The sequence below is a fragment of the Lissotriton vulgaris genome, chromosome 4_1 (genome assembly GCF_964263255.1).
Source record: "Lissotriton vulgaris chromosome 4_1, aLisVul1.2, whole genome shotgun sequence".
In the NCBI taxonomy this organism is placed as follows: Eukaryota; Metazoa; Chordata; class Amphibia; order Caudata; family Salamandridae; genus Lissotriton; species Lissotriton vulgaris.
This window is the reverse complement of record NC_141691.1, coordinates 2,050,035,432-2,050,060,111: the sequence shown is the minus strand read 5'-3', so window position 1 is coordinate 2,050,060,111 and position 24,680 is coordinate 2,050,035,432. Positions and strand designations below refer to the sequence as shown.

Here is a 24,680-nt window from a genome sequence, read left to right as displayed (position 1 = left end):
CATTTCCAGTAGGCCTTCTCTTACTTGACCTGTTCTCAATTACATATTCAGGGTTTTTTTCTGTACTGATTCTTCCTAATCTATTCTCATTTTACACGGTTAGTATCTTTTTTGTTGTTTTTGCTTCGCATGATTTATTTACTTATTCTCATTTTATAAATGTTTACTCTATTTTTCACGCATTTTAAATAACATTTATCGATTTGATTTTGGGTTTCTGTGATCTGTACAGCAACATCCCAGTGACTGATTGTAGGAAGGTACATCCTGACTATGGTTGCCCCCAACTTTTTGCCCTGTGTTTTAGCTGGTTTTGGACATAGTCGACCTGGGACCCTGCCAATCAGGACCCCAGGCCTACTGCTCTCTCTTTAAAATGGATTCCATGTACCCTAGGTGCATTTCCAATTGGTACTGGGCCACCTTATCAGACCCTGTAACTCAGGGCATAGGTGTACCCAGGGCCGCCAGGGGCTGCAGCATGTATTATGCCACCCCTGGCTGGCCTCCTAAATTTGACACAACTGGCTGCATGACAGCTGGGGCGAAGTCGTGTAATCACCCTTTGCTTTAGGTATAGTAGCTCTATATCTAACCATACAATGGACACCCGAGTTCCTATCAGTCACTCCTATGCAGGCCTTGACAATCCTGAAGGCAGAGTGCGTGGGCTCGTGTGAACTGTGCTCTGGCCCGAGCCGAGCCCGGTTGCAGCTTGCGGAATCAAGACCCAATGGCTGTTCCATGATAACGCGTACCATATCGGTAACTTCGGTGTCGCGTTATCAAGACATGTCGAGTAAGGTGTCATACGAATCGGGATGCTGCCCTCTCACCAACCCTGGCGACGAGGTTAGCATTCCGCCCTTCTAGAGGGACACGACATGTACGTAACTGTGAACCCCGGTTAAAGTTAACTAAAGCCTCAGCTCCACAAAATGGATGCTGCCACCACAGACACGAGTCTGACCTCCTGCTGCTGGGAGTCCTTCCAGCGAGGAGCGCTTGGACAAAGGGTTTCCTGTCGAGGGCGGTGTTCGCACCGTCCCAGACAGGGTTTGTGTATTCTGGGTAGGTAGGGCTTTGGCGAGAAGGTGACTGCGGAGTGGCACCCCGGTGCTCACTACGCATCTGCCGGTCAGAACCAGTTCCAGGGGCGCCAGCCCTGGCCTGGGGAAAGTCCAGCAGGGGAGAGGGGTGTAACTACCCCCCTTCCTGGTCCCACCCTTAGGGCAGGACCTAGTCATGTACCCACCCCTTTCTTTAGGATAAAGGTCGGAGCAGGGACCCTTCCAAATTAGATCATCTTTGAATCAAGAACTACTTTCTACGAAAGGACATTTGAGACTCTTCTCAAGATTTCTCCCTTGTGACTAAGGAGTAGTCACCCTGCATCAGCGGGCACCATCTAAGAACTCTGCGGTTTGCTGCAAGTCCTTCCTCAAGGATCCGACGGCCCAGCTCGACGAGAACCGGCTTCCCTGGCACCTCTGACCTCTACCCACGTCATCAGCTCAGCTGTGATCTGTGGGTGCGACGAGACCTCGAGGGACCGGCCATCATCAGAACCTGCACGCTCTTAAACCAGCACGACCATCGAAGCAATTCCCTGGTGAGTGCTCTGGGGTCCGAGAAGCCCCGACCCTGAGCCGCTCCAGCACCGAAGTGCAGTCTCCCAGCATCTTCACGATCTGCGTGGGGCCCTTCTGCTCGCTGCTCAGCACGTTGTCTGGTCACTAGCCGCTGGCTTGTGCCCTTCTGTGACGACATCCGAGAATCATCACTGCTGGTCTGGTTGCTCCAGACTGGCCCTTGCTTCCATCCTTGCGAGAAGCACCCCGGACCCTCCTGGTCCACTCAAGACGCCATCTTAGGCCCACCACGTGGCCCTGAGATTTGCCAAGGCTTGTTGCCCCATCCTGGGCCCAGCGACGCCGACAGCATCATCCTTCGTGGGACAGCTCGCACCTCCACCGTGGTCGCCGACAACGCCTCCTGGTCCGTGAGACTGCAGAGCCTAGCGTCGCCCACTCACCTGGTCGAGGTGACGGCCAACTGGTGCCTTCCTGGTACCCTCTGACTACTGGCTAGTAGTACGAACTTGGTCCCCTCTGCTTTCAGGTATCACCAATCTCCGATCCAGGCTTGGATCTCTACGAACTATTCATCACTGGTCGCCGGCCAGCAACTCCTCTTCTTCCGGCTCCTGGCTCGTCAGCGAAGACCCCGACGCCTGTAAGACTTGTGCAGCCGCAGCCCTCGTGGCTAGGTAACTCGGCATTTCGGTGCCTGCATAGCCTCTTTACTCTAGGGTCCCGAGTCCCTCGCTTCCGACTTGCCTTATCGGGTCCGCCCGAGACCTTAAACTTTCCGTGTCCTCGGACACTTGTTTTAATTGTGCACTTGAAGTATTTTCCTAAGAGATTTGGTTTGTGCTTAGTACCCTGTCCTCATAAAGAGTACAGGGCTGTTGTGATTCTTAATAAATATCCTGTTTATTTTCATAACACTTGTGTGGTGTCCTTTCACTTGGTGTTCAAGGGGTACATGTGTGGTAAACAGCTGGCTTAACGCGCCCTCTCGAGTCTTTAGCCTTAGACTGCTCGTATCCACGCTACTAGGATAGCTGGTCTATAGGTTGACTTACAACCAAACACCATAAGGGTCGTTGGAACGATACATAGCGGTCGCTAGAATAGCGAACGTTGCATATCGGGCCAACTTCTCACATTGGTGAGCAGCGGTTGGGATTTGAGCTTGCTGTTGTTTTACCACACGTATCCTAAGAATATCTTGTTGAAAGATCGCACAAGTACTGTTAGTACATATAACTAAAGCTTAGAATACTCTGAGTTCTACTGAACCAGCTGTTGCAGCTCCTCAAGGCTTAGCACACCTTGGCTGCAACTCTTAGCAAGGGAAAAGTAGGTAAACACATAGTGTAGGTAGGTGCATCACTTACACCACACTAGAAACAGTATGTCGGACAAAGGAGGAAACTCTGAGTCTCCCCTTGTGTCAGTTGACCCTCCACAGGTCATCCCGTCAAGATATACTGTGCTTAACTTCCATGAGTTACGACAAGTATGTACCTCTAGGAAGATTAAGCAAGGGGCTAACCCCACCACCTCCTTTCTGATTGGTCTCCTAGAGACTTATGATGCCAGAAAGGCTGAGAAGCTTCTTAGCCCTTCTAATCCAGAAGGAGACATGCCTCCCCTCGAGGGAACCAGAGACGATCCTGACCTCATCCACCTCGCAACTGAGAACGAAGATGCGGAGGATGATGAGGATGAGGATCCCTCTGGGGATGAGGCAGAAAAGGGACAGGTAGAAGTCGTCAGACTAACACGGTCCAACTTAAGCAAACATGATAGTGGTACTGGGGGACCCCCGGCGCTACTGTCAGGTCAGCTTAACATTGGGAATGGACGAGCCAGATCTCTGTCAAGAGGCTCTGGCAGATCCCTTCAAACCAATGGCTCTCACAACTCTTCTCAACGAGGGATGACGTCCCCTCAGAGGAGAGTGTACGAAGCTAAGGAAAGGGCAGCTAATCTGAGGATCGAAAGGGAAGAACTTGCCCTGGCCAAAGAAAGGCTTGCCTTTGCTAGAGAGCAACAGTTAAGTGGGGTAGTCCCCACTGGTGGCAGCAATGTACCTAGTAATAGGGAAAATAGTTTCGATACGAAACACCTTGGGAAGATAGTGCCCCCCTTTAAACAAGGGGACGACATCCACAAATGGATTACTGCTTTGGAGAGGGCCTGCACTGTGCAGGGCGTTCCCCAGAGTCAGTGGGCAGCTATCTTGTGGCTCTCCTATGAAGGAAAAGGAAGAGACAAGCTCCTCACCACAAGGGTGGAGGATGCTAACGATTACCAAGTCTTGAAAAATACACTCGTTGAAGGGTTCGGCCTAACCACTGAGCAGTACAGGGTGCTGTTCAGGGATACCCAGAAAACGCAGTCTCAAGATTGGTCTGATTTTGTCGATTGTGCCACTAAGGCTTTTGAAGGCTGGCTACTGGGTAGTAAGGTTACTGATTTTAAAGGATTGTATAATCTAATTATGAGGGAGCAAATCTTAAATAATTGTCAGAACCAGCTATTACATCAGCACCTGGTAGACTCTGAGTTGACCTCTCCACAGGAATTGGGTAAGAGGGCAGACAGATGGGTCAGAACCAGGGTTAGGCCTAAAAACCAGGGTGGTGACCAGAAAAAGGAATCAACCAAGCCTCAAGAGAAGGGTGGGGATAAATCCACAGAGAAGACTTCCCAAGGGCCCCAAAACTCCAACAAGGGTGGTGGGTCCCAGAACACTCCTTCAGAACAGAAGAAACCTTATTGCCATACCTGTAAACAGGTGGGCCATTACAAAAGTGATGCCAAGTGCCCTAAAAATAGCAATAAGGAAAACATACCACCAGGTAATACTCCTAAACCTCCTGTTACCACTAGTGGTAATCCCCCAGGTGGTGGGAGTGCCCCCAAGAATGTGGTGGGCATTACTTTGGGAAATCAGGAGGACTATGGCCTAGCCAGGTTCCCTGACCACACTCTTGTCTGTGAGACTGGCATGGGGTTTGCCAACTTCACTACTGGACCCCACATTCTGGGAAAGTATAGACAAGAAGTTTTATTGAATGGTCAGAAAGTTGAGGCATTCAGAGACACAGGGGCCAGCCTCACCATGGTGAGTGACCATCTGGTCCCCTCTGCTCAACTGACCCCTGGTTTTACTTATCAGGTGACAGACATTCATGGAATGAAGAGAAGGCATCCCATGGCAGTAGTCATGCTCAGCTGGGGTAATGTCACAGGGCCCATGAGAGTGGCAGTGACAGATAACCTACCTGTAGATTGCTTACTGGGGAATGACCTGGAACTCTCAGCATGGGCTGAGGTGGAGCAAGAAACTCATTCCAGAATGATAGGCCTATCCAGACAGGTTAGTGGGGCAGTAATAGCTACAGCCCCAGTCCAAGCACCATTCCTCCCTGAAAAGGTTGGAGGGGCAGTGGTAGCCACTGCCCAGGCTCAGACAGACTTTCCAGAGCAGGATAGGAGGGCTGTGACAGTCACAGCCCAAACACAGACTGAGTGCCCTCCTGAAAAGGTTGGCAAGGTTGCAATGGTCTCAGCCTCTACTCAGACCGATAGTGAGGTTGTGAAGCCTGAAACAATGGATCACTCCACTCAAACAGAGAGCATTGAGGAGGAAGAAAAGTCTTCCCCCTCCCAGACACTAGGTGAGAGCCAGCCTCCTCAGGGAGCTGACTCTACCCCTGTTGAAGGAACTGCCCCAGAGGTAGTCAGGCCTAGCCTGGCAGAGCCCCTGATGGCAGTGGACCCTTCCCAGGTGGGACACAGTCTGGAGCAGGTAACCTGCACCTCTCTACCCTGCCTCGGTCAGCCCAGGGCTGAAGAGGACAGGGAGGCCAGTGGTGGACCCAAAAGGGCCCCCTGTCCAAAAGAACCCCTTAATCAGCAGATTAGGATCACTGAAGCTGGTAAATCTAGCCAAGTGAAAATAGAACAGACTCCTGAGGGATCCCCCTTAAAAGTAGTTAGGGAACTCCCACAGCTGGACACTGTTGGGCACAGCCAAACATGGGGCCTAAAAACCCCAGACCTGACCTGTCCCTCCAGTAAGCCAAACAGAGGGACTCAGCCTCCAGCTTTAGGTAGCCAGAGGCTGACCCTGAGAGCTCAGTGCATCTCAGCTAAAGGAAGAAAGGCACACATGATGAATGGTGATTGGAGGAAGTTGAGCCCAAAGGTAGAGGAGCCTCACTTCAGTACTCCATCCCAGCATCAGCCTTGTTCTTTCCCAAGACACACCAGAGACAGAGATTCCCTATGGTGGAGACCCTCCGATACCCTTAGGGTGAGGGGTTGCCTAGTGGACCATGACACAGGGGGAAACCAAGCCAGAGCTGGTCCTTCCTTATATGGCCACTTAGGTAATAGAGGCTTACCTGGACAAGGATAGCCTTATCTCCTTTCGTTTGGGGGGGGGGGGGTTGTGTAGGAAGGTACATCCTGACTATGGTTGCCCCCAACTTTTTGCCCTGTGTTTTAGCTGGTTTTGGACATAGTCGACCTGGGACCCTGCCAATCAGGACCCCAGGCCTACTGCTCTCTCTTTAAAATGGATTCCATGTACCCTAGGTGCATTTCCAATTGGTACTGGGCCACCTTATCAGACCCTGTAACTCAGGGCATAGGTGTACCCAGGGCCGCCAGGGGCTGCAGCATGTATTATGCCACCCCTGGCTGGCCTCCTAAATTTGACACAACTGGCTGCATGACAGCTGGGGCGAAGTCGTGTAATCACCCTTTGCTTTAGGTATAGTAGCTCTATATCTAACCATACAATGGACACCCGAGTTCCTATCAGTCACTCCTATGGCAGGCCTTGACAATCCTGAAGGCAGAGTGCGTGGGCTCGTGTGAACTGTGCTCTGGCCCGAGCCGAGCCCGGTTGCAGCTTGCGGAATCAAGACCCAATGGCTGTTCCATGATAACGCGTACCATATCGGTAACTTCGGTGTCGCGTTATCAAGACATGTCGAGTAAGGTGTCATACGAATCGGGATGCTGCCCTCTCACCAACCCTGGCGACGAGGTTAGCATTCCGCCCTTCTAGAGGGACACGACATGTACGTAACTGTGAACCCCGGTTAAAGTTAACTAAAGCCTCAGCTCCACAAAATGGATGCTGCCACCACAGACACGAGTCTGACCTCCTGCTGCTGGGAGTCCTTCCAGCGAGGAGCGCTTGGACAAAGGGTTTCCTGTCGAGGGCGGTGTTCGCACCGTCCCAGACAGGGTTTGTGTATTCTGGGTAGGTAGGGCTTTGGCGAGAAGGTGACTGCGGAGTGGCACCCCGGTGCTCACTACGCATCTGCCGGTCAGAACCAGTTCCAGGGGCGCCAGCCCTGGCCTGGGGAAAGTCCGGCAGGGGAGAGGGGTGTAACTACCCCCCTTCCTGGTCCCACCCTTAGGGCAGGACCTAGTCATGTACCCACCCCTTTCTTTAGAATAAAGGTCGGAGCGGGGACCCTTCCAAATTAGATCTTTGAATCAAGAACTACTTTCTACGAAAGGACATTCGAGACTCTTCTCAAGATTTCTCCCTTGTGACTAAGGAGTAGTCACCCTGCATCAGCGGGCACCATCTAAGAACTCTGCGGTTTGCTGCAAGTCCTTCCTCAAGGATCCGACGGCCCAGCTCGACGAGAACCGGCTTCCCTGGCACCTCTGACCTCTACCCACGTCATCAGCTCAGCTGTGATCTGTGGGTGCGACGAGACCTCGAGGGACCGGCCATCATCAGAACCTGCACGCTCTTAAACCAGCACGACCATCGAAGCAATTTCCTGGTGAGTGCTCTGGGGTCCGAGAAGCCCCGACCCTGAGCCGCTCCAGCACCGAAGTGCAGTCTCCCAGCATCTCCACGATCTGCGTGGGGCCCTTCTGCTCGCTGCTCAGCACGTTGTCTGGTCACTAGCCGCTGGCTTGTGCCCTTCTGTGACGACATCCGAGAATCATCACTGCTGGTCTGGTTGCTCCAGACTGGCCCTTGCTTCCATCCTTGCGAGAAGCACCCCGGACCCTCCTGGTCCACTCAAGACGCCATCTTAGGCCCACCACGTGGCCCTGAGATTTGCCAAGGCTTGTTGCCCCATCCTGGGCCCAGCGACGCCGACAGCATCATCCTTCGTGGGACAGCTCGCACCTCCACCGTGGTCGCCGACAACGCCTCCTGGTCCGTGAGACTGCAGAGCCTAGCGTCGCCCACTCACCTGGTCGAGGTGACGGCCAACTGGTGCCTTCCTGGTACCCTCTGACTACTGGCTAGTAGTACGAACTTGGTCCCCTCTGCTTTCAGGTATCACCAATCTCCGATCCAGGCTTGGATCTCTACGAACTATTCATCACTGGTCGCCGGCCAGCAACTCCTCTTCTTCCGGCTCCTGGCTCGTCAGCGAAGACCCCGACGCCTGTAAGACTTGTGCAGCCGCAGCCCTCGTGGCTAGGTAACTCGGCATTTCGGTGCCTGCATAGCCTCTTTACTCTAGGGTCCCGAGTCCCTCGCTTCCGACTTGCCTTATCGGGTCCGCCCGAGACCTTAAACTTTCCGTGTCCTCGGACACTTGTTTTAATTGTGCACTTGAAGTATTTTCCTAAGAGATTTGGTTTGTGCTTAGTACCCTGTCCTCATAAAGAGTACAGGGCTGTTGTGATTCTTAATAAATATCCTGTTTATTTTCATAACACTTGTGTGGTGTCCTTTCACTTGGTGTTCAAGGGGTACATGTGTGGTAAACAGCTGGCTTAACGCGCCCTCTCGAGTCTTTAGCCTTAGACTGCTCGTATCCACGCTACTAGGATAGCTGGTCTATAGGTTGACTTACAACCAAACACCATAAGGGTCGTTGGAACGATACATAGCGGTCGCTAGAATAGCGAACGTTGCATATCGGGCCAACTTCTCACACCGATGTGCTATAAACATTTATTAAAATAACACATTATAAAATACAAAGTGCACATGAAGTTGTGATGGTGCTCCGTCTACCCCTAGAGCAGACAGACGGCTACTCTTATCTGGTTTTTTTTAGGCATTGGGGGTTCAATTGTAATGTATTGCCGCCTTTTGCTCTACTTCCCTTATGTGAATTATGAGCGGTTCAGTTAGTTTCTTCCTATGTTATTCAGACGATCCCACGATAACAGGAAGATTTCTGTTTGATAGGCTCCAGGCTAACAGGACAGTGAACACACAAAAGGTGATAGGAGGAATGCTTGCCATAAGTCTAAACATTGACAATTGCTTATAGTTGTATTCGAGCCCATTGAGACAAACCAATCTTGCCTTGCTTGTGTTCCAGTTCAGAGAGGACCTGGCCTAGTAGTTTGGTTTGTTCTGTTCCTATTGCAGCAGGGTCAACAATGATTTGCACAAGGCCGGGCCTTAACAAAATATCAATGGGTCGGAATGCTACCCAAAGCGATTGCCAGTGGTTAGACAATTACCTTTTGTGTGTTTGATATGAGGAGTGTGTACTCAAGTAATGAAGGTGCTTTTTGAGATGCCGGACACAGGATATGCTTGCAACTCAAACAAAGCCTGGTCAATTATTTTGCAAGAAAGGAGATCCTTCTTGCCTCGCAAACTAGCAAGGGTACGGGCCTAAGGATCAAGCAACACATCAAAATAATTTTTAGGGCACCCGAAAAGTTTTACTTAAATTCTTCTGTAGATACAGTAGGAACTTTGTAACAAGGGACATTATTAATAAATGCAGCTTTTCAGAGATCAAGTAGCCAGGAGAATTTTTTTTTAACATCCTGAGGTGCAGTAAGTGTGTCATGGCATGACATGGAAGGGCAAATGTTGGGAAAAAGACTTGGGAAGAAACAATATTGCCCTGTCAGTGGTCTCCAATTAAGGCACAGAAGCACCAGTCACTCAAGTGACTCTGACATGATAAAACACTGAGCCTCTCTACAGCTAAAGAGGCTGCTCATTGAACATATTACTACTTAACCATTTTAGGGTCTCAGGTTTGTGGTTGGGTAATTTAAGGTTAAACAATCTTCAGAGAAAAAAGGATCCATCAGAAGAGTCAACGTTTGTGTGTTTGTAGGAGGGATAAAAGATGGGATTGCTTGTGGGTGGTGGTCAGGACTTCTTACACACTTCAGCAGTAGGAGACAGTATGGAACGCACCTTTTCTAACAGGACAGTTCCACGATCCTTCAGCAGTGAGTTGATCATGACTGTGGCTGCTCGCGAGCAGTTACTATCAGGGTCAGATAATCCCTCGAAGGTTATGAATAACAGGTTGGTAAGCTGCTCTGGAGGGAGGCGCTTCCCAATGATCTGCAAAAGAAAAGATTGCAGATGAGAGAAAGGAACAATCTAAAGCGGTCATACATGAAAAAGGTCATATTGAAATGTTATTTATAATTCAAGTGATTCATCATGGGAATTATATTTATATATACACAAATACATAATGGATAGCCACATACAAAGGTCCTGTATTACAATCGAAAAGTATGGGTGACATCATAAACCATAAAGTAAAAAAAAAAAGTGCTTTATAAATTTCACCAGAATCCTGAAGAACAAGTTACTTACCTTCGGTAACGCTTTTTCTGGTAGATACAGTATCTGCCTGCGGATTCCTCACCTTGTGAATATCCCCCTTGCGTCAGCAATATTCGGAAATTCTTTTCGTAGCTTCGCGCCGACGTGGACTTGGATGTCATAGAGGCACGGCATCGCACGCGACTCCGCTGAAGTCACTGACGCCCATAATAGGCCAACGCAGGCGTGATTACATCAGTTACACCCTTTTTTCCGTGCCTTCGAGGCACACGGACGGACCAATGACAGTAGATATATACATAATATACACAGTACACGATAGTCAAGGTAACACACACAGTGTGAAGCAAATGTAAGAACACATTTGAAATAACACATTTTCCTTGAACATAAAACAAATACAGCACAGAAACCCTGGTATAGAAGAGTGGACAACGGGGAGGCGGGTGGGTCAGTGAGGAATCCACAGGCAGATACTGTATCTACCAGAAAAAGCATTACCGAAGGTAAGTAACTTGTTCTTCTGATAGATACATCTGCCAGTGGATTCCTCACCTTGCGAATAGATTCCCACAGCAGTCCCCACTCCCGGAGGAGGGTGTCCACTCTCCTAAACAAGAAAATCCTGGAGGACAGAGCGCGCAAAGAGGCCGTCCCTCCTCATCTCAGTGTCCAAGCAGTAATGCTTCGCAAAAGTGTGGAGGGAGGACCAAGTTGCGGCCCTACAAATATCCTCTACAGGAACACCTCTAGACAAAGCTGAGGTTGACGACTTAGCTCTTGTAGAATGAGCCTTTATACCCTCTGGAGGTTCCTTACCAGCCAAAGAGTAGCAGATCTTTATACAGAGGATGATCCATCTTGAAAGAGTTCTTTTATGAACCGCTCTTCCTTATTTGCAGCCAGCAAACCCAATGAAGAGCTGGTCATCCACTCGACAGTCTTTAGTTCTGTCCAGGTAAAAGCTCACCGCCCTCCTAGGGTCCAGATGATGTAACCTCTCCTCCTCCTTGGAAGGGTGTGGTGGAGGATAAAAGGTAGGGAGGGTAATGGATTGTCCAAGGTGGAAGGGAGTCACCACCTTAGGGAGAAAAGCAGCCCTGGTCCTAAGAACCATTCGTTCAGCATGAATGGTCAAGAATGGGGGCTTGGAACTAAGAGCTTGAAGCTCACTTACCCTCCTTGCCGAGGTAATTGCAACCAGGAAGACTGTCTTAAAAGTCAAAAGCCTCATAGGACACTTGTGTGAGGGCTCAAAGGGAGCACTCATCAAGTATGTTAAGACAAGATTTAAGTCCCATTGAGGCACAATAAAGGGAGTAGGAAGGAATTTATTAGTGAGACCCTTCAAAAATCTTAAAACTACAGGAGATTTGAAAAGAGACGGCTGGTCCGGCAAACATAGAAACGCCGACAAAGCCGAGAGATAACCCTTGACTGTGGCAACAGCAAGCCCTTGCTGCGCCAAAGAGAGAGCAGACTGAAGAATATCAGATAAGTGGGCTTTCAAAGGGTCTACAGATTTCTCTCCACACCAGGTGACAAATCTAGACCATTTGTATGAATAAATGGACTTAGTGGAGTCACATCTAGCTGAAAGAATGACATCCACCACATCGTGTGGGAGAGAAAAGGAGTTCAGGTTGCCCCGTTCAATCTCCAGGCATGAAGGTGTAATGTCTGGAGGTGGGGGTGTAGAACTTGCCCCTCCATCTGAGAGAGGAGGTCTGCCCTGTGAGGGAGACGGAGCGGCAGGTGAGAGAAGAGGTGGAGAAGATCTGTGTACCACACCCTTCTTGGCCAATCCGGGGCGACCAATATGACTTGGGCCCGGTCTTGGCGAATCTTCCTCAGAACCCGAGGAATCAAAGGTATGGGAGGAAATGCGTAAAGGAGCGGTCTTCCCCAACTCAACTGAAACGTGTTCCCCAAGGCTCCTTGCATTGGATACAGGAGACTGCAAAAAGACGGGCAGTGAGCATTCACGAGAGTGGCAAACAGGTCCACCCAAGGAGTTCACTAGAGCAGGTTTTCCTGTTCCAGCTCTGACCACCCGAGGAGTTCCCCACATCTGAAAGATGTCGCAAACTACCTCTGGATGGAGCCTCCACTCGTGGTCGGCCGAGAACTGCAGACTGAGAACGTCCGCACGAACGTCAGAACCCCGGCCAGATGATTTGCCATCAGACAAATCTGATGGTCCTGAACCCAGGACCAAAGTCGCAGAGCCTCCCTGCTGAGACACTGCGACCCCACTCCTCCTCCCTGCTTCTTGATATACCACATCGCGGTCGTGTTGTCCGTCAGGACTTGGACTGACCGACCGCGAAGGGAAGGGAGGAAGGCCTTGAGCGCCAAACGTATCGCCCGCAATTTCAGAAGGTTGATATGAAGCAACCTTTCCTCTGGAGACCAAAGACCCTTGACCTCCAGGTCCTCCAGATGAGCACCCCACCCTAGAGTGGATGCATCCGTTATTACTGTGGCCACCAGAGGAGGCAGATGAAAAGGCTTCCCCTGAGACAGGTTGCCTTCCACGCCCCACCAGGTCAAATCCGCTGCAGCTTCTCTGGAGATCCTCACTGACTCCCTGAGATCTCCGTTGTGCTGATACCACTGCCTGCGGAGGCACCACTGGAGTGTCCTCATGTGCCAGCGTGCATGGTTGACCAACCGAATGCATGAAGCCATCAGACCGAGCAGGCGAAGGACCTTCAAGACTGGAACGACCGCTCCATTGTAAAATAAAGGAATCATTTCCTGAATGTTGCAAATCCTTTGAGGAGGAGGGAATGCACGACATTAAGTTGTGTCCAGTACAGCACCTATGAACAGGATGCGCTGGGAGGGCACCAGGTGAGACTTGGGTACATTTATCGAAAAACCCAAACTGTACAACAACTGAGTTGTCTCTTGCAGATGTTGGAGCTCTCTCTCTGACGACTTTGCTTTGAACAGCCAGTCGTCCAAATAGGGGAATACTGAATCCCTGACCTTCTGAGATGTGCTGCCACCACCGCCATCACCTTGGTAAAGACTTGAGGTGCAGTAGCAATTCCAAAAGGCAGGACCGCAAACTGATAGTGTTGCGACCCCACCGTAAAACTGAGATACTTCCTGTGCGACTTCAGGATTGGGATGTGAAAATACGCGTCCTGCAAGTCGAGCGACACCATCCAGTCTTCTTCCAGCAGCGCTTGAAGAACCTGAGCAAGGGTGAGCATCTTGAATTTCTCTTGTTTTAGATAGAGACTCAGGATCCTGAGATCCAGGATTGGACGAAGTCTGCCATCCTTCTTGGGAATCAGGAAATACCGGGAGTAGCATCCCTGACCCCTTACCTGCTCTGGGACCACCTCTATCGCACCCTTTCTTAATAGAGTCTGTACTTCCTCCTATAGAAGCAACAGATGTTCCTCTGTGCAATAACCTTGGCAAGGAGGGTAATTGGGAGGAAATTCCCGAAAGGGAAGGGCATACCCATTTTCTACGAGATTGAGAACCCAAAGATCTGATGTAACCGATTCCCAATCCCGTAGAAAGAGGGTAAGCCGACCCCCCACCGGACCCGCATGATCCTGAATGGCGGATCTACGGCTGCTTTTCTGTGGCTGGGGGGTTGGAGGAGGTAGAGGAGGAAGAGGCCTGAAGTCCACGAGGACGAGCTCTTCGCTTTCCCCTGTAAGACCTGTACAAGGGATTCTGCTGCTGTTGTTGTTGTTGCTGCTGCTGCTGACCTTGTCGATAATTGCGAAAGGAAGAGCGACCAAAACCTCAGAATCTCCTGGCCGAAGAACCTCTGATCTGGAGTCCTAAAGATTTGGCAGTAGCTCTACTGTCCTTAAACCTCTCTAAGGCAGTATCGGAGTTTTTGCCAAAGAGACCAACACCATCGAATGGCAGATCCAATAAAGCTGCTTGAACATCTGCGGAAAAGTCTGATGATTTTAGCCAAGCCGACCTTCTCGTGGCAACCGCAGTGCCCATGATGCGAGCCACGGAATCAGCAGTGTCCAAACCGCTTTGTATTACTTGGCGTGCCGCTGCTTGAGCGTCAGACAAAACTTCCTCAAAATCACTCCTACTTCCATCAGGGATCTTAGGAGCCAATGAATCCATAAGTGCGTGCACATATCTCCCCATGAGACAAGTGGTATTAGTGGACTTCAATGCCATACTAGCCGAGGAGAAAGCCTTTTTGGCCACCTGATCCTGCTTCTTGGCCTCCTTATCCCCAGGTACTTGGGGAAACGCACTCAAAGACTTCTTTGAACATGCCGCCTGAATGACCAGGCTCTCAGGAGAAGGATGAGATGTTAAAAAGGGATCACTGAAATAATATCGAGCCCATTATTATCGACTTACAAAAATATCGATGAGAAAATATTGACGGACAAAATATTGAGTTTCTATCTTTATACAGGTAAGTACAAAAATATCGACTCTAAAATATCGACTGTAAATAATATAGACTGTCAAAATATCGTTTTTTTATATGTCTTTAAATTAAGTTAAAACTAATATAATAATAAATATATTTAATATAAACTTAGTTAAAATGATTAAATAAATGTAATATTAGTAAATAATTAATGTAAATTACAAAAATATATAACAAAAATAATATATATATATATATATATATATATATATATATATATATATATATATATATATAAATACATATTATTAACTAAACATATATAATATTTTTACCGTAGCATAGCAAAATGGTTAAAATTTATTGTAACAACAATAGTGAATTCAACAGTAGAAAAACGCTGGATAGCGTAGAGGTAAAAATTACTATTCCCACTCCAAAGAGTGCAACAGTAGGGAAAACATTGGATAGCGGAGGGATTAAAATTACTATTCCCACTCCAGTGAGTGTAACAGTAGGGAAAGCGCTGGATAGCGTAGAGGTAAAAATTACTATTCCCACTCCAGTGGGTGCAACAGTAGGGAAAGCGTTGGATAGCGTAGGGGTTAAAATTACTATTCCCACTCCAGTGGGTGCAACAGTAGGGAAAACATTGGATAGCGTAAGGGTTAAAATTACTATTCCCACTCCAGTGGGTGCAACAGTAGGGAAAGCGTTGGATAGCGTAGGGGTTAAAATTACAATTCCCACTCCAGTGGGTGCAACAGTAGGGAAAACATTGGATAGCGTAAGGGTTAAAATTACTATTCCCACTCCAGTGGGTGCAACAGTAGGGAAAGCGTTGGATAGCGTAGGGGTTGAAATTACTATTCCCACTCCAATGGGTGCAACAGTAGGGAAAGCGTTGGATAGCGTAGGGGTAAAAATTACTATTCCCACTCCAGTGGGTGCAACAGTAGGGAAAGCATTGGATAGCGTAGGGGTAAAAATTACTATTCCCACTCCAGTGGGTGCAACAGTAGGGAAAGCGTTGGATAGCGTAGGGGTTAAAATTACTATTCCCACTCCAGTGGGTGCAACAGTAGGGAAAGCGCTGGATAGCGTAGGGGTTATAATGACTATTAATTAATTAACAATTAACAATTTTAATTAATTTACATAATTAATTAATTATTATTAAATTACTTCCCACCCTATCCCCCTATAAACCTACAACCCGCTACAGAAAATAATTTACTAAATATTAATTATTTATCAATTAAATATTTATAATTAATTACCATTTATATTTTAATTAATTACCTATTAATGAATTAACAATTATTATTAATTTACATAATTAATTAATTATAATAAAATTACTTCCCACCTTATTCCCCTATAAACCCACAACCCGCTACAGAAAATAATTTACTAAAAATTCATTATTATTAATTAATTATTATTTTTTACCAAATATATTTTAATTAGTTACCAATTAATAATTATTAACAATTATTATTAATTTACATAATTAATTATAATTAAATTACTTCCCCCCCTATTCCCCTATAAACCCACAACCCGCTACAGATTTAGATTACACAATTATTAAAAATTATTAATAACTACCTTATTTTCGATTTTTTTTGTCTATATTCTATCTAGTCGATATTATGTCTAGTCTATATTTTTGATTCGATATTTTGGCTATTAATATCGATATTACTCGATATTTTTGTAGTCTATATTATGTCTGGTCGATATTTTGGCTAGTCTATATTTTTTACTCGATATTTTGTCCAAACGATATTTTGGAATCGATATTATATCTGTTTACCGTTAAAAAGGCAGGGTCTTCTGGTGCAACCCTGTATCATCCTGCCACACTTTTGGAAACAGCCAGAGCAGTTAGAGGCTTTTTCCACACCTCCATAATAGGCTCTGTTAAAGCCTCATTAAACGGAAGCAACGGTTCCACCACCGAACTAGGCGAGTGTAGGACCTCAGTAAGAAGATTAGACTTAAATTGAACTGTTGGCAAAGTCAAATTAAAAAGTCCCGCAGCCTTCCTCTTTACTACATGATAAGGCTGGACGTCCTTTGAAGGCGCATCAGAACCTGATGGTAACTCCCATTCCGGGGAAAAATCCAGGCCACTAGCATCTGCTAGGTCTTCAAAGCAGTCTTCTTCTAGTTCACCTTCCTCCACATCAGGACTAGAGTCAATATATCTCTGCTCCTCCAAAAGGCGTTGTGCCTCCCTCCTGGACCTCTCCTTAACACGCCTCTCCACTGGATCCACCATCGACTCCAACGGAGCCGGAACCGACGTCGGTACCGAATCCGATGGTCCAGTGGGTTGTACTCGAGGTCGACTTGGAGCGGGCGACACTTCGGCAGGGCCGTGTATTGCCATGGCGGCGTCGGGCCGGCATAAACGGAGCCGGAGCATAGGAGTGTGGTACCCCCAAATTGAAGGCCAGTGGACCCATGAGACCCGAAGGTGCTCCAGAGGGGTACCAAGCCCTCGAAAAGACGCCATACATAGCGCTCAAAAATGCTGATGGGTCTTGGCCTTGGGCAGGAAAAGGTGGCTGAATACCCTCAGGCTGGACTTGAGGTGGGAACGAATCCGGCTCCTCCACAGGCACAGATTCCCCTTCCACCGGAACAACTTCTTCCTCTCGGGCCGGGGACGGCGCCGGAGACGGATTGGAAGCCGGCACCGGAGACGGATTGGAAGCCGGAGCCGGCGACTGCACCTGCGACTCTGAAGGCGAAGCCTCACCTTCCTGATTCGAAGCTTCCTGCGGAGGGATCACCTTCGATCGAACCTTCTTAGGCGACTTCGATCTCGAGTCCAGCTCCTTTCCCGAGTGACGCCGGGACTCATGTCTCCTCTTCTTATGTTTCTTTCTTGATTTTGAAGCATGATCCGTAGAAGACTTCGAGGTCGACCTCTCTCGAGATCTGGATCTTGACTTCGACCTCGCCCTTCTCGAACGAGATCGTGAAGACTTCCTACCTTTGTCAGCCTTCAACTTCGCCACCAAGAGCTTGGTTTCTCTTTCTTGCAGGGCCTTCGGGTTCATCTTTCGACAAGATGAACAATCACCTACATCATGGTCAGAGCTTAAGCATGATGGACATAATTTTTCCGCATTCCCTGCAGGGCTTGAAGCCAGTCTTCCTTGACGACATCGTCACGAAACAAAGAAGTAGAAAGACGAAGGAAATAGCAACAAAGTCACTAGAAAGCTACAGAGATTCCCCGAAACCGTTAGCGTCGACGACGCAGAAAAAAGGGAACTGATGTCATCACGCCGGCGTGGGCCTATTATGGGCGTCGGTGACGTCAGCGGAGTCGCGTGCGATGCCGTGCCTCTATGACGTCCAAGTCCACGTCGGCGCGAAGCTACGAAAAGAATTTTCGAATGTTACTGACGCAAGGGGGATATTCACAAGGTGAGGAATCCACTGGCAGATGTATCTATCAGAAATGGCAATACCTGAACATGTACTTAAGTTATACTTTATATCATTATTAATATACAACATGTTTACTTTGATGCAGTAAATGAAATAATAGACTATAATTTTCGATCATCTTTAGTAAAAAGCCAACAAATGTATTTATGTAACGGCAGCAATGTCTCGGCTCTTAAACTGGTTTGTCACAGGTGGCTAGCTGGATGAAGGCAAACTTCCTGAGGCTAAATGGTGACAAGACCGAGATTGTAATCCTGAGTAAAGACAAAGATCTCTGGGGCCCCCAACATTGGCCCGAGAGTATGGGTCCTACTCCCAAGCCTGTGGCCCAGGTTCGCAATCTCGGATTTTTAATTGTTGATAAACTCACGATGCGACAACAGGCTGTTAAAGTGGCTGCTATTTTTTTGCTACCCTAAAATGGCTCCAAAAAATTTTGTGGATGCTTCCGACTGCCACTCAAAGGACGGTGGTCCAGGCTTTGATAACATCTCGCCTGGACTACGGGAATGTCCTGTATCTTTGTGCAGATTTGACAACTGTGAGAAAACTTCAGGTTGTTCAAAATGCGGCCGCACGGTTGTTACGTAATGTTCCTCGAAAAGCATCCACATCTTCAGCCCTTCGCGACTTGCATTGGCTAGAAATTAAAAATAGAATAAAATTTAAGGCTCTATGTTATATCTTTAAAATAAAACAGGGCTCTGCCCCCAGGTACCTTCAAAGTCTTATTCATGCCTATACTCCTAGCCATACCCTCAGATCCGCAGGTAAAGGAGACTTTATCGTTCCTAGATTTAGGCTGGTGAAGATGGGCGGCCGCTCATTTTTGCATCTGGCCACTAAAACTTGGAATGCCTTGCCTGTTAGGCTGAAGTTGGAAACTGATCTTGTCAGGTTTCGCAAGGGATTAAAAACTTGGCTTTTTCAGCAATCATTTTTCAGCAATCATTTTTCAGAACAGCCTCTTTCTAGCTGCCCATTCTTTACAGCTTTGTAGTTCTTTCGTCTCCAGTCTATCCCTTGGCGCCGGGAAACCCATTGCGGGTAGCTGTGCGCCTTATAAGTTTAAATAAATAAATAAATAATTAAGAAAACAACTTTCTAATAAAAAATGCTTTGCTTTCTGTCTACAGAAATCACAGACTGCTGAAGCTACTGCTAGAAAAGCAGAGCTTACAATGGGTTTTGACTGTGATTTAAATGTTCCGCTTCCATGAGTAGACTGATAATTAAATAATGTCTACACTCAAAGATTTTAGAAAGTAATCCTGCAACGATGAGCTAACAATAGGCCTCGAATACATTTAGAACATTCGGGATTGATTAGCTTTCTTAAATAGACTGATAATTAAGCAATGAGCAATGGCCAAACTTCAAGATGTTTGAAGCAATTTTTTTTATTTATTTTAAATTGATGGAGGATGGGGGGCTCCAGGTACACCACCACAAGTGCTTTGGAGTCAGGCTGCCCCTACACTGCCCCTTTATGACTTAAACATGTAAAAACATTATTCGGACATGCGGACCGAGTCCTGGAATGGCTGCATCAACATTTTGCTGAGATGTTGCAGCTGGCCAACCAGATACACCAATGGAAGACCTGAGGAAAGACTCCCTCAGCCAAAGAGATTAGAATATGGTTCTAATTTTCAAAACCACAGGAGTTTCGCAAATCCCGCGATATTTTTGTCTTTCATATAAGTTCAGATAGCACAGTAGGAAAGTAGGATCTGCTTACTGTGGTTACCCCAAATTTCTGCTATGTTTCACTGATTTATCGACTTTAGTCTGGCTGGGGCCCAGCTAACTAGGGTCCCAGCCTAGCAGCATCCTCTCTAAATTGATTGCATGTACATTAGGTACACTCCAGATTAGTTACTGGGTTACCATTTTGAGTCCCTAGTATATGGTACCAAGTGCATAGGTACCCCAGAGGCCTACCAGGGGCTGAAGCATGTATTATGCCACCCCTGAGAAGCCTTTCACAATGGCACCACAGGTCTGCTACTGCAGCCTGGGTAAGGCGGTGCTTGCACCCCTTACTAAGATATAGTATACCTATATATACACAGACGCATATAAACCTATAAGTCACTCCTATAGCGGGCCTTATCAATCCTGATGGCAGAGTGCTTGGTTTTGTGTGAGAGGGTGTTCTGTGATGCAGAATATACTCTTAAGTGCATTATAACCTCGCTGTAAAGGCTAACTTTGGAATGACTGCATGGAAACATGTTGTGTTTGGTGTCAAACACTTTGGAATCCTGAATCCCCCCTTCCCCCCACCCCGCACCAGTTCTGGCGGCGGGGGTAGAAGTCCACCGATTTAGATGGAGAAGACATGTACACACTTACCTCACCGGAAGAAGTTTAACAGAGCCCCAGCATCACATAATGGATGCTGCTGCCACAGACACGAGTCTGACCTCCTGCTGCTGGATGAAGCTCCTGGACAATAGGTTTCCTGTCCAGGGAGGTGTAACCTCCTCTCCAGACAGGCTATAGTGTATTGGGGCAGGGTTGGTGCATTCAGTGAATGCTTTTCAGACAGTGCCTGGGGCACACAAGGTGTCCCTGTGCATACCTCAGTTCAAACCGGCTGCTGGGGCACTCAGCCCCCGCTCTGGAGTGGAACTGGACAAAGGGTAACCACCTGGGGAGGGGGTGTAACCACCCCCGCCCCAGGCCCTCCCATAGGTGGGACCTTAAGAGCTAGTCCATCCCCTATACTTAGTATAAGTATAGGAAGTCCCTAGGACCTCGGATTACCCTGGACGAAACTCTGCAACATTTATCCTGGAACTTCGACATTCTATTTAAACTAGAAGACTGAAGGATCTCCCAAGGGTTCAAGGAGTGACTCCCCTGTTCAAACAGGCACCAAAGAAGCATCTTGCCGGCCTGCATTTTCAAGGCTCCCGCCGGATCCCGAAGCATCTGCGACACAGGACACGGACTTCCAGAAATCTCCGAGGCGGACATGAGATCTCAGGAGAGCTGAGTCCTGTAGCCATCACGAGAGACGTGGGACCGGTACTCCTGGACACTGTACACATTTGCTAGTGCATCTACTTCCTGAGCTTTCCCGAAGTTGTGCATTGGGCTACTCGTAGTCTAAGCCCTGAGCACCATCTGCACAGAAGATTATGAGCCTACACTCCACGAGTGTTCCGTGGGCTCGCTTCTAGCATTTCTGCTCGAGGCCCCTTCGTGATCCCTGGTCCGTCGACTGGTGGGTCCCCACAGAGGTAACTTTTGTTTCTTGGGCTTCTCTTGTTGCTTCAGACGTGCCCTGACTCCCCTCCAAAGGGTGAGTCCCTCAGAGCTTGCTGGTCTGCTCCTAAGCCAATCTTTCCATTCTGCGTGGGTTGCTGTTGTCAAGGCTTGTTGGGTCCAATCCGAATATCGACGCTGCAGCACTTGACATCCGACGTGGGACAGTTCAAATCCAGCTCCTGGTTGTCGTCGACGCCTCCTGGTCCTCGTGGCTGAAGAGTCAAGCTTCATCTCCTGCACCTGAAAATCACCAGATATCAGTGGGCATCTTCTTACTGCCTACCTGGTCACTGGCAAGTGACCCAGACTCTGTCCCCTCTGTTTTCAGGTTCTTCAGATCTCCGATCCACTCTTGGATCCATCTGGACACTTTTCATCTGGTCGCCTACAGCACTTCTTTGCAGCTCTCCATAGGAAACGACAGAAACCCGACACGAAAAGACACCTATGCACCCTGCTTCCCTGGGTGAGGTAACACGAGTACTTCGGTGCTCCCGTGGGTCTTGACTCTCGAACTGTTCAGTAATGTTAATGTTAACAAAAGCTTATAAAGCGCACGGTCACCAAAGGTTTCATGGCGCTGATCCTGTGTAATATCGTTGCGTAAAGACAATTAGTAGGCTTGCTCAAACAACCATGTTTTCAAGGCCGTTCTAAAACCCAAGAGGTTGTCACAGCTCCTGGTTGTCAATGGGAGAGAATTACAATGTTTGGGGGCAAGGTAGGAGAACCTACAGCCTCCCTGCTGTTTTTGTTTGATGGCTGGGATGGTCAGTAGGTGCAGGTGGGCCGATTGTACATTGCGCCTAGGGACATGCTTTGTGACCATGTAGTTGATAAACTTTGGGCTCTTGCAATGCAGCGCCTTGAAGGCAAGACAGCCCGTCTTAAACGCTGCCCGTTGTGCTACAGGCAGCCAGTGAAGTTTTAGCAGACAAGGCCTAGCCGATTGCCATCTCGGCTGTTTGTAGATTAGTCTTGACGCCTGATTCTGAACTATTTGTAGACAATTGAGCAGAAACAGCGGCAGACCAATATAGAGAGAGTTTGAGAAATAAAGGCGTGAGAGAACCAACGCTAACACCACCTGTACAAGGGCTGAGTGGGTCAGCAAATGGACAATCCTCCTGATTTTTCGCATTTGCAAGAGACTAGTGGAGACCACTGCACCCACTTGTCCTCTAAGTGAGAGATCTGCATTTATAGTGACTCCTAAACTTTTCACAGAGGGGGAAGGGGTTGACTAATCACTTGGCCAGAAGTGTGGGCCCCAACAGACATCGCTTTTCCCGGGCAACACAAGTTCCGTCTTGCCCGGGTTGAGCTTCAGATGGTTAAGGTCCATCCAACGCTGGATATGGAGCATAATCGTTTTAAATTCCACAGCGGAATTAGGAGAGTCCAGGGGAAAGACAAGCTGGAGGTCATCGGCGTAGTTAAAGATGGTTACCTTTCTGTTTTTTAATGAGAGGATCAGGGGCCTAAGGTAAAGATTGAACAACAGTGGGCAGAGGGAAGAAACCTTCGGAAGCCCACAAGTAGTGGACACTTTGGGGGCAGTAAAGGCGCCAAGGCGTACTGCTTGAGTTCTGCCTATGAGAAAAGACTTGATCCAGTTGTAAGCAGGTCCTTGTATACCTGCCTGTTCGACACGGTTCAACAAGATGTTATGGTCAACCGTGTCGAACGCAGCCGACAGGTCCAGGAGCACCAGAGCCTGGGGGGCCCCCATGTCAGCCATAGCTCTCAACGTATCAAGTACCGCAAGGATTACTGACTCCGTTGAGTGCGCCGGCCGGAAGCCAGCTTGATTAGACTAAGTATTCTGATTGTTCGATGAAGTTAGAGAGGCACCTGGCCACATGGGCCTCTATAATCTTGGCCAAAAAAGGGAGCAGGGAAATATGGCGATAGTTGGAGGGGCTCAAGGGGTCAGCCCTTGTTTTTTTTAACACTGGGACTACCGTAGCATTTTTTAAAGCACTAGGTATCACATCCTTACTGAGGGACTCATTCAGGAAAGGGAGAATACTGTGAGGCAGTGTGTAGAAAGTGTCCCTAAGGACAGGAGGTGGGCAGCAGTCATTGGGAGACCCGGATTTAACACGGGTCATGAGATCTAATAAAGTATTAGGACATATGGCTGAAAAGTGGTTCAGGCAAAATGGGTTTCTGGAGATGTCATCCAGTGGTTCCATGTTGACAGTGGGGAATACTCGCCTTGATAATGGCGATTTTGTCCAAGAAGACATTATTTAGAAAGTTATACAGCTCTTGGGTGGGAGCCTGGCTAGGTAAAATTCTCCCATCACTACTCAGGTCGTTCACAATCTTAAAAATGTCCTTAGATTTATTATGGGCATTCAGTATTCTTGCAGAAAAATAGGCCGCTTTAGCGGTCAATACAGTTTTTTTATAACCATTGCAAGCTAGCAGGTACTGCTGTCTATCTGCACTAGAATAGCAAAGCCTCCATTTCCTCTCTGATTGACGGAGCTTGAGTTTTAGATCTTTTAATTCGCTGAAGAACCATTTGTGGGCATCAGAGTGTCTAGCACGAGAACATATGGTGAGAGGAGCATGTGTGTCACTAGCCGACAATAGCCAGTCAGCAATGTCCTTTTCCATGGAATTAACATTGGGTTAAAAATAGGTAAAGAGCTGGGTAAGGTGTTAATAAATCCCAGTTTATCCAGGGTTCGTCACTTTCTTGTCACGCCTCCCGCCACCATAGGGGTCTTAATCCTGCCACTAAAAGTGCCCATAAATTCAATCAGATGGTGATCAGACTAAATGCAGGGTGAGATTGATGGTACCGACAGAGTGAGGTTATGGGTCCAAATTTGGTCCAGGGTGTGCCCCTTTATATGAGATGGGGAAGATAAGTGCTGGGACAGGGGTTTGTTCCTAGTCCACTCCTAAGTGTCCTCAATCCTTAAAAATCTAATCGCAACTTTCTCCATAGAAGTCAATGGTGATTCGCGGCTGTGTTTAGACAATGCACGCGTCTCCCGTGGGTCTCCTGCGTCCCCACCTTTGGTGGTTCTTGGTTGCCCCAGCGGTTCTACAGGCCCTAGGCCTTGTCTCCATGTTCACAGCGGTACTTATACCACTTTCTTAGTATATGGTTTGTGAGGCCCCTAGGGCAAAACGTATAGTGCGCTAATTTACTGTGTGCTACTTAAGTTTACTTTGTGTACTTTTGCCTCTAGCCTCCTAAAGAGACTAGATGGCTGTGTTTAGATTAAATACATATATATTTTATATATAACTGGTGTGGTTCTCCTTTCATTTGGTCATTCGAGAGATTATAGATTGGTAAAACAAGCTGCTTAACATTCCTTCAAGACTTAGCCTGAAGGCTGCTCTCCACAGCTACCACTAGTATAGCTTTCCATAAAGGTTGTCTTTAAACCTACCA

At 47.9% G+C, this 24,680-nt stretch overlaps 1 protein-coding gene across 2 annotated transcripts in view; it reads right to left on the bottom strand.

The window, feature by feature from the left end:
• MROH1 (maestro heat like repeat family member 1) overlaps positions 1-24,680 on the bottom strand; it is a 2,204,128-nt gene that overhangs the window by 462,084 nt on the left and 1,717,364 nt on the right. For both annotated transcript variants that reach the window (XM_086966435.1, XM_086966436.1), the window contains exon 31: positions 9,745-9,897. In XM_086966435.1, coding sequence (XP_086822561.1) covers positions 9,745-9,897 — 153 coding nt within the window. The remainder of the gene's footprint in view (positions 1-9,744; positions 9,898-24,680) is intronic.